The sequence below is a fragment of the Cataglyphis hispanica genome, chromosome 20, assembly GCF_021464435.1.
Source record: "Cataglyphis hispanica isolate Lineage 1 chromosome 20, ULB_Chis1_1.0, whole genome shotgun sequence".
NCBI lineage: Eukaryota > Metazoa > Arthropoda > Insecta > Hymenoptera > Formicidae > Cataglyphis > Cataglyphis hispanica.
Window position 1 is genome coordinate 4,039,697 of NC_065973.1, and position 9,331 is coordinate 4,049,027.

At 31.6% G+C, this 9,331-nt stretch overlaps 2 protein-coding genes across 9 annotated transcripts; one reads left to right on the forward strand and one right to left on the reverse strand.

Moving 5' to 3' along the window:
• Nucleotides 1-875: 875 nt before the first annotated feature.
• LOC126857053 (sideroflexin-2-like) lies at nt 876-3,852 on the forward strand. Of its 5 annotated transcripts, none has more exons than XM_050606135.1 (7): nt 876-976; nt 1,611-1,861; nt 2,099-2,269; nt 2,362-2,563; nt 2,851-3,149; nt 3,393-3,440; nt 3,638-3,852. In XM_050606135.1, the coding sequence occupies exons 2-7, from the start codon at nt 1,632-1,634 to the stop codon at nt 3,747-3,749; spliced, it is 1,062 nt and encodes a 353-aa protein (XP_050462092.1). In that variant the 5' UTR covers nt 876-976; nt 1,611-1,631; the 3' UTR covers nt 3,750-3,852. The 5 variants fall into 5 exon arrangements, with proteins under 5 accessions (XP_050462092.1, XP_050462089.1, XP_050462093.1 ...); XM_050606132.1 differs by having other exon boundaries at nt 899-976; nt 1,608-1,861; XM_050606136.1 differs by having other exon boundaries at nt 899-976; nt 1,622-1,861.
• A 19-nt stretch (nt 3,853-3,871) lies between these two features.
• LOC126857054 (sideroflexin-2) lies at nt 3,872-9,029 on the reverse strand. Of its 4 annotated transcripts, none has more exons than XM_050606139.1 (10): nt 8,885-9,009; nt 8,705-8,768; nt 6,633-6,812; nt 6,187-6,357; nt 5,680-5,878; nt 5,355-5,480; nt 5,183-5,249; nt 4,961-5,060; nt 4,790-4,837; nt 3,872-4,705 (listed from the first exon to the last, which is right to left on the reverse strand). In XM_050606139.1, the coding sequence occupies exons 3-10, from the start codon at nt 6,785-6,787 to the stop codon at nt 4,591-4,593; spliced, it is 981 nt and encodes a 326-aa protein (XP_050462096.1). In that variant the 5' UTR covers nt 6,788-6,812; nt 8,705-8,768; nt 8,885-9,009; the 3' UTR covers nt 3,872-4,590. The 4 variants fall into 4 exon arrangements, with proteins under 4 accessions (XP_050462096.1, XP_050462094.1, XP_050462097.1 ...); XM_050606137.1 differs by having other exon boundaries at nt 8,552-8,768; XM_050606140.1 differs by lacking the exon at nt 8,705-8,768 and having other exon boundaries at nt 8,885-9,029.
• Between the last annotated feature and the right edge of the window lie 302 nt (nt 9,030-9,331).

The following is a 9,331-nucleotide window of genomic DNA, read 5'->3' on the forward strand; positions in this document are numbered from 1 at the left end:
CGTCAATGTTTTCCGACAATTCACGAACTCACCGACAAAAAGTTTATAACGTTTCAAAACGATCGTCCGCGTTTATTTACATTACCTTTGGGATATACTCGGACGCGAAATTTGAATACATCAAAACTATTCTATAGGATATCTTGTGATATTCCAATTTTGAAGAGAGCGCTATAAAATGATGTCTGAATAAAATGAATGATGTGGTGATAACTGTCGTTATTAAGATGAAAATTTTTCTTCATTAATTTGTTAGATGCAGTCAACATCCACTCTAAATTCTATTTTGTACATAAAAATATGAATTCAAGATTCACTTACCTTAATCAGAGATTCTCTTTTCTTGGAACGTTTCTAGTTTTATTTATTAACGATCTAACTATCTTAAACTTTAAGATCGACTGCTTTCGATCTCTTCTATAAATATATATAATAAATAAATAAGAAAAATAAATAGAATTAGCAGTAGAAGAGTATGGTATATTATAATATTGATGTCATGCGACAGCAACCATGAGAGTAGAAGCATACTGTATCGTATAATATTATCTATGTGTTCGAAGCAATATAATTTATGTGCGACACTTCATTTTATCACTTGCAGCGTTTATTAATTCAAATTATTGAAAAACTCGTACTAAAACAATGTTAACACTATTTAATTTATTATGGATATTAGCGCGAGTTATTATTGCTATCTGCCATTTAAATTTAGCAAAAAATCTAAAAAACTAACTGTCTAATGTCAAACAATGATGCTAATGTAACTTTATATTGTGACAATTTAAAAAATCCTGAAAGACACGATCTCGTCTCGCGTTATTATGTTCTGGAAATTGAAGAAGACTATCGTGACAAAAAATATTTTCAACACTTGGAAACGATGTGTTGTCTATCTAAAGTCCGTGTTTATGTTTATGTGTATCTTAGAACAATAATAATCGAATGTGCCCGATAAAGTAAGCATTTTTAGAAGGTACATACAAATTTTAGGATGTTATTAATTATAATTTTAAGTTATTATAAATTCTAAGATGTTATAATTTGGTAAATAGACATATAAATAATTGCTCATAAAAACTTTTTGTAAAATTTTAAAACGTTTGAAAATTTGTTCATCTAATTATGTTTACATTTTAAAAAGGGTAAGCGTAAAATTTTAAAAGTCAACTGTATAAAACTATATAAAAATTAACATATTTATATAGTTTTGTCGGCGTATTTTTTTAACATTATATGATATCACGAGTTATATATCGAAGCAACGAAAATTCTGCGAATATATTCACAATGTTGCAAATTATCTAAAATTCAGTCATGATTTCATGACATAACTGTCAAATACTATTGTGACAGTTAAAAACGTATTATTTACGTTATATAAATCAAGTAAAACAGTTAATACATTTCTTATAAGGCAAAAGATGTCGGAAATCTTATCAAAATTATGTGACATATCTTTTATCTTTAACCTCGTTTCATTTTATTCTGTCTAAAACACAAAGTCAGTTTCAAAACAAAGTAATTTTTAAAAAAATTTATTTACAATCTTCTACAAAATTTTCTGCATTTATCGTGTGTAGCTGTTATTTTTATATGTATTGTAGTAGTTTATAATTAGAATTGTTGAAATGGGAGAGATGCTATCAATTGTGCAACAAATAATGATGAAAAAGGGCGATGATAAAATGAGTCTGATTAAAAATGAGTTTGAAGATAGGATTAACATTGATAAACCACTTTGGAATCAAGATACGTATTTTGGAAGATGGAAGCATTACGCTTTCATCACCGATTGTCGCACGGTTCTCGTGCCGACAAGTAAATTGTGGAAGGCGAAGAAGCTCTGCGAGGATTATAAGTGAGTGGCGATTTTTATTTTGAATTAATTTTATATTTTAATATACGGAAAACAAGTTTATTATACATATATAGGATTATTATATATAATATATATTATATATAAAAAAATAACATCTGTTTAGGAGATAAAATATAATACTTATTATTATTAGTTTATTATTTATTAAATAAACAGAGAATTATTTTAATTAATAGTTTTATTAATAATTGTATTTAATTAATAATTAATATTTAGAATCGGCAAGGAGCCAGAAGGCCTGCAAAGAAAGGACATAATCTACGCGAAAAAGCTCAAAGACAGCGCTTTTCATCCCGATAACGAAGAATTAATGCATGTGATAGGCAGAATGTCCTTCCAGCTGCCAAGTTCCGTCGTCCTCACTGCCGCTATGATGACTTTTTACAAGTTGACTTTTCTACAAATAATAAATAATCTTCTCTATATATATAAATCCTTTTTTCAATTCAATTTATTTATCGTGCGCGTACTTTGATCAGATCCGCTAGCGGCGTGATAGTGTGCCAATTGGTTAATCAAAGTTTCAATGCGTTTGTCAATTACACCAATCGAAATGCGATGATTGAAGAATCGGAAGATACCTATGTCAACCAACAGGCCTTCGTGCTCGCTACTGTGGCGAGTTGCACGGCCGCTTTGGGATTCAGGAAATTGTTCTCTAGCAGAGGAACTCTCTTTGCAGTTAATACGCATTTTAAACAGTTTTTTACTCTGTATTCTATTCAGATAAAAAAAATATATGTTAAAAAAAATATTTTATCATTCAAAGTAGTGATTATTAATATAAACTTCTATAAATCTCGAAATATTAAGACTTTCATGTTGTGAATTTTTGTAACTGTTGCTCCTTCAAAAATTTGAATTTCTTTTCACCTTATATCTTGACATTTACAGAATTCTTAATATTAATTATAATCAAGGAATTCCAAAAATTGATGATTATTAATTTAAAAAATTGTCTGTCGTAGAGATTTGTTCCATTTTATGCGGTGGCTGTTGGTAATATCGTCAATCTTCCCATTATGAGGCAACGGGAAATCACGCGGGGCATCCCTATATTCATGAAGAACGAAAAGGAAATGTACATCATGAACTCGCAGGTGGCTGCCGTCAAGGGTATTTCCGAGTGCGTCCTCACCAGGATAATAATGGCCGCGCCGGGAATGTTAATGATCCCCATAATCACGCAGCGAATGCAACCATATTGTTTCTACCAGCTTCGTCCATGGATCGGATTTCCCATCGAAATCGGCTTATGCACGCTCAGGTAAGTTTTATTACAGTGCATATTTGCGTCGCGTAAATTTGTGCAAACACAATGGTAGTGTCGCATCGATTTGTATGCGACTATGTTGAACCTTATGCAAACTGATACGGAACAGTATTGATACTGTGCAACCTGTTGCATGCAATCGTTTGAGTTGCAGTATCGATAATAAAAGTAAAACAAACAACATATAAAATAAGACAAATTAAGAAGATGTTAATATATTTTCTCTTTCATTGGCAGTTTGTTGATAATGATCCCTTCAGCGCTTGCTATCTACCCACAGAAAAAGTAAGTAAGCTTAAGTTAATTTTCTGTATAAGAGAATTAATTTTAAATAAGAAATTGATATAATTTGTATTATTATATTTATATTAAAATGATTTAATAAATGTAACAAATATAATACAAATAAATAATACAAATATATGTATTATTTGTCGCTTAAATAACGAATTAAATATTATGTTTTTTTTTTTTGTTACAAGCTCGATGAAGCCAGAGCTGCTAAATATCTATCCAGAGGAATACAAAATATTTCGAGAGAAAATGGAACCGCACAAATATCCGGATTACGTTTATTATAACAAAGGATTGTAATTAGTATAAATAAAAGTAAAATTTATAATTTTTTTCTTTTATTATTAGGTTCTTTCAAGAAATGGAATTTTCAAAAAAAAAAGGAATGGAAACTTGATAAGAACAAAATGATTACTCATTGGTTATTTAACAACGTTTATTGGCATAAATTATCTCTCTCTATTCTATTGTATTTTATTAATTACATATGTAGCAAAGTTTTTTGTGGTATCATTAAATATGGCAGCATATTTACCTTTGACAGACATTAAAAAATGCGAGGTAAATAATATTAAATAATATTGTGCTTAAGATTATTCTGCACAGAAAAAACGTTTATAATTTGTAAAACATATAGAACTTTTAGATTAATACTAATGCCTGAGAGAAACTATTGAGCGCTTGTTAAAATAAATTATTAAAACAAAATTATTGCTAAAAGTAAGATTTGTAAATTTTAAACGTGTGAGTATATTTTGATAAAGCACTAAATCTGTATTGTCAATGTTTCATTCTCTGCTATCGTTTCATTGCGATTCTCGACTATCTATAGTATGATATTTTAGGGTGTTGATGGAAATTTAATTTATTTTTTTGTTGGTATTACATTCTGTGTCTAAATCCTAATTTCTAATATTATTATATTCATATCTCGGTGCAGAGCATTGCATTCAGAATGTAATTTTTCAAATAACGTGAAAGGATTGACCCTAATTATTATCAATTTTTCTATTAATTATAAATGCGCGTTTCGTTTCTGATCCAGCAGAAAGATTTGCTACGAGTGCGTCAATTGAAACAACATTTACAAAGGATGGAATAACGCTTATTTAGGGGACAACTTTAAAAATCTTTCATAACATTATAATCCTTTGTTAAAATACAAATATCTCGGTATTTCACCACCTTCGCAATTTTTCTTCAGCAACTCATAATTTTCTGGCTCCCAGCGCTGCAGAGTAGTCGCCTTGATGGAACTGTGAAATGTCATAGAATAAAATGAAAATAAAATAGAAGAAAAGAATAGAAAACTAGAGATGTAGGACATGTAGAATATTTACCAATTTTGTGGGAATAACGCACATGCCGTTGGCACCATAAACGTAAGCCTAAGAGATTTAGACAAAATTCAATGATTAATGTCATAATGATTATTGTAATAATTTAATAACAAGATGGTGATGATACGAGTGAAAGAAATTAAGATTAAATAAGAAGAATGGATTACTTACGAAATTCCGCACATCATAATTTGTATAGGCGCGTGTAGAGGTTTAATTCTTTGCATCCACGCGTATTTTTCCAATCTTTCCATGATGGGTGGCAGGATGACTATGAAAATTAATTATTATTTTAAATTGTTGATGTATTATTTTAATAAGGCTGGAAATCGATTCGTAGAATATTTTAGTAAGCAATTTGTACATGGAAATATTGATTTATTTGATACGTACGCATGCCAGGAGCGCACATAACAATCCTCGAAATAACGACTTGAGTAATGCCTTTTATGGCCGCAAGCTGAAATCATTTATTGTGTTTATTACGAAAGTCTAATATGCTAAAGTGAAATATAAAGCATATTGATTTTCATAATTAAGTAGAAACAGACTCGGGATTTTTCACCTTCGATTTCGTAAGTTTTTTGCCGTCCTCGTCAATGAGATCCACGCCGTTTATAATTTCGTTCTGTCTCATTAGAGGGATATTAGCACAATTAGCGGCCGCCACTGCTGCGAATGGAACATACCTCTGAAAATTTTCATATCTCTTGTATCTGATTTAAAGCAATCTGGGAGGAGTTTTAGAAAGTTTTGTTTTTACTATATAGGGCATCTTTGAAAAAGAAAAATACCCAATTGCAACTTCTTAATTTTTTTTTAGCAGATTAAAATCAATTTTTCTAAATTATGCCAAAAAAGGATTATTTGTCATTGATATAATGACTTACAGCCATCAAAGGACTTGCACGTTTCTCCCAATATGATTTACATCCTATCGCAGTTATCATCGCCGCGGCAGTAGCACTGATATAAGCTGCACCTAGCTGTTTGGTAGTTATAGGACTGTTAGCATTTCTGTTGGTGTAATTGACGAGAGCATTAAAAGATTGATTGACCCACTGCCAAAAAACCACCGCTTGCATTGTTCTAGAAATCAAATTAAAATCTTGTGTCCAAAAAGAAATATAACAGTTTGTTGCAGATGCAAAAAATTCTTGAAACAACGAGTTAATATTATTTAATTATAACGAGTTATATATTATTTAATTTAATAAATAAAATAAAATATTGCTCATTAACATTAATGCAATTTAAAAATAAATAATTAATATTCTTTTCTTTTGACAGCTATTGGAAAATTCTCGATTTCATCAATATATTGATATGATTAAAAAGAAAAAAACTTCAATACTTATTATAGTAAGAGAAGAATCATAAAGTATTATGCGTAAAACCTATAAAACTGGAGCATGGCACCGGTGATGGCCATTCCACCTGGCACTTGGAAAGACATTCTGCCAAAGACATTTTGCAGTTCGCCAGTGTCGGGATGAAAGGCTGACTCGTACAGCTTCTTCGCATAGATGATTTGCTCTCTGGTCGTACCGGCTGGCTCCTTGCCGAGCCTAAAAAGGTATACACAATTTCCAAATGATTAGAGAATATGAAATGTCCGCTATATTGCCGCATATTATTTTTTAATAATATTTTTTTGATGACAAATTTTAATTTAATAAGATTTTAAATTCAAGTTATCAATTAATTTGAAAATTCCTAATAAATGTATTAAATATTACAGGAATATATTAGAAACATTAAATTTTATTAGATATTTTCTCAATGAATGTTGATTGTACGAAAATAAAAATTTTAAATTGATATACATATTTTTTGCCATCACCTGTACTGCTCGCACAACTTTTTAGCAGCTAGTAACTGTGATTCGGACACGATGCAAGTACGGAAGTCAGTCATCCACGCAAAGTGTTTCCATCTTCCCACGAAAGTGTTGAGATCCCACAGGGGCTTATCCAGATCCAGTCTCTCGTTCGTCATTGTGGACGATCAAAATCAGATTTTTCTGGCACAAATCAAGAATAATTCGTAAGTGAAAAGAAAAAAAAAAATCACATTATTATAATCATTGAAAATCAATTTTAAAAATTGAAAAATTTTCAATATTTTTTAAAATTATTTTTTAAATTAATTTTTAATAGTTACTCGATATTTACTTTTATTTATTTATTTGGTTTGTACACACACGCGCGATATGAAAAAAAAACAAAAAACAGGACGTCCTAAAAAACGCGGGAGTAATATTTCAGAAAGAGATATACGTGTGTATTTGATATTCAATCAATGATGAATGAGTTCGATACGTTTTACATAAACTGTACCTCCATAATGTTACAAGAAATCTGACCTAAAGTGAGGATATATTTTGGTATGCGAGTTCTACGCATAAAAATAGTGCGCGACGGTTGTCGAGCACTTTTAACATATATACGAAAGAATGTTTGCTCATTGTCGCTAAAATACAATACGCGATATTTTTCATGAGTAGAATGAACGATAATTTGAAACAAAAGAAACCGGTGTATGTAGCTAAATGCAAATTTTCTTTAACACGAAGAACTTTGTGAAATTATTTTAATATACAAAATAGCTAATTAGCTTTTTACACATTTCTCATTATAATTTTTAAATCGACTTCAAGCCATATTAGTTCTCTTTTTTTCCTTTAAGTTCCTTTTCGTATGTCAACACTCACACACAATTTTAAAGTTACTAAATATACTATAATACTTATTCTCTCCTTATACTTAATCTGGAAATATTTGAATTTGTTTTCGAAGAGACACGGAAAGAAAGAGATTATTTCATTGGTATTATTTCCCTAATTTATTTTTATATATTAAAAATATTTAAAATATTTAAAATATTTTAAAATATTTTAAAATTATTTTGTTACAGAGGAAAAAGAAATGTTTTTAGCAGCACAAAATTAAAATACGTGTTTTGACATCAAATTTTATAAAAATCAGATTTTTATATCGATTCTTTTAGAAACTATAGATGCAAGTGCGGAAACTTGGAAAGCTTGCATTTGTGCGAATACGCGTTTAATTATCAGTTGCAGAAAGATACGAGCTCTGATTTTTAGATAATAATAATAAGATCGGAATGATAATGATTCCCCGAGTGCAATTTGAAAAAAAAAAAAATTTTGCAGATTAAAACATCTATTGTAGAAAGGCAGAAATAATAATTGAAATTCTGATCGTAAGGAAATGTAATAAGCAACCATGTCACGCACGAAATAAGATAAAGGCGCATTCCTCGAAAGTGACGTGAGATCATTCGCAACGTCATGGAATTGGTAAACACATTGAACATTATCGGAGGTGTGCCATTCACGTGTGTCAGAGTGCTAATCAGTCGTGTGCAAAGTCGAGATTGACGCATGAATGTATCACATGCGTCAAGAGACCCGACACACTTTTCAATCGTTAATTTATTTAATTAAAACGGGTTGAAATTTCATTAATTCAATTAATCAAAATGAAAAGTAATATGGGAACTCGTAACGATTGATTAAAATTGGTTCTCTGCATACTTATATCGTCATTAGATAATTTAATGTAATTAAACCAGCTTTAACTTGATTGCATGCTAATATGTAAATTTATTATTCTTTTCAGAGGTTTTCTCCAAAGAAGATTTTTTTCGTTATCTATCGACGTCAGTGTGAACGATCCTTCATCATTTCCAGCTATTAACTAAAAACGTATGAACATAGCTTAACAGACGTGGACGTACCACACACTGAGAGCACGCACTTTCCACGGGACATACACGCGTTGTGTCAACACTCCTCTCTCACGTCACTTTGCATTTTCCAACTGATATCGACCACGGTTCGGAGAAACCGTGGTCGCGAAGGGCGACCTAGTTCTCTCGATGGGCATGTACCTTCTTCGTTGCCGGCAACCACAGTAGAAGGTTCAACCGATCGCTTTTTACATTAAACGTCCAGCTACAACATAGACATAGAGAAGGAAAATTTCTCGGTGCAAATCCGATCCGTCTTCTCGTCGCACTTTCGTCGCTTATGCAACGCTTTATTAAAGCATAAATCCGTCACTCACTTACCATGAGTCGCGCGCCGCTTCTGGAGCCACGCTCGGCCGTTCTCGGCCGTTTCATTCTTCAACGTCGACGAGTGCCGAGCCTAAGGAAGAGCGCAACGAGAAGGCTCCTTACTACGCTACTGTCACCGGCGAGTGTAACTCTCAATGGGGTAATTACTACACCATCAACATTGTTGCAATATTATTGACAGCGTCAACGTGATTCAATTTTCATCACCATCTATATACTGATACAATGTCATATTTTAATTGGCACAGATTTTCTCTCTGGAAAGTGGGAATTAATTAATATCATTGTTTATGACCTGCACATGATGAAAGTGAGGCCCCAGGTACAGGGACTTCGCATATACGGACCTGGTGCGACGATCCGCCTCCAGCGCGCGCAAGCGCATCGGGGATGATGGAACAGCCAGCTGTGCTGCCAGGCTGTATACTTTTCTATCTC

Excerpts from the sequence above, each read along its gene's own strand:
- LOC126857053 (XM_050606135.1), top strand. The coding sequence starts at position 1,632 with ATGGGAGAGATGCTATCAATTGTGCAACAAATAATGATGAAAAAGGGC. Across the intron at positions 1,862-2,098 it reads AAGCTCTGCGAGGATTATAA|AATCGGCAAGGAGCCAGAAG; the intron begins GTGAGTGGCGAT and ends ATTAATATTTAG. Across the intron at positions 2,270-2,361 it reads GCTATGATGACTTTTTACAA|ATCCGCTAGCGGCGTGATAG; the intron begins GTTGACTTTTCT and ends TACTTTGATCAG.
- LOC126857054 (XM_050606140.1), bottom strand. The coding sequence starts at position 6,787 with ATGACGAACGAGAGACTGGATCTGGATAAGCCCCTGTGGGATCTCAAC. Across the intron at positions 5,061-5,182 it reads TATGTGCGCTCCTGGCATGC|TCATCCTGCCACCCATCATG; the intron begins GTACGTATCAAA and ends TAATTTTCATAG. Across the intron at positions 4,838-4,960 it reads ATTATGATGTGCGGAATTTC|GCTTACGTTTATGGTGCCAA; the intron begins GTAAGTAATCCA and ends TAAATCTCTTAG.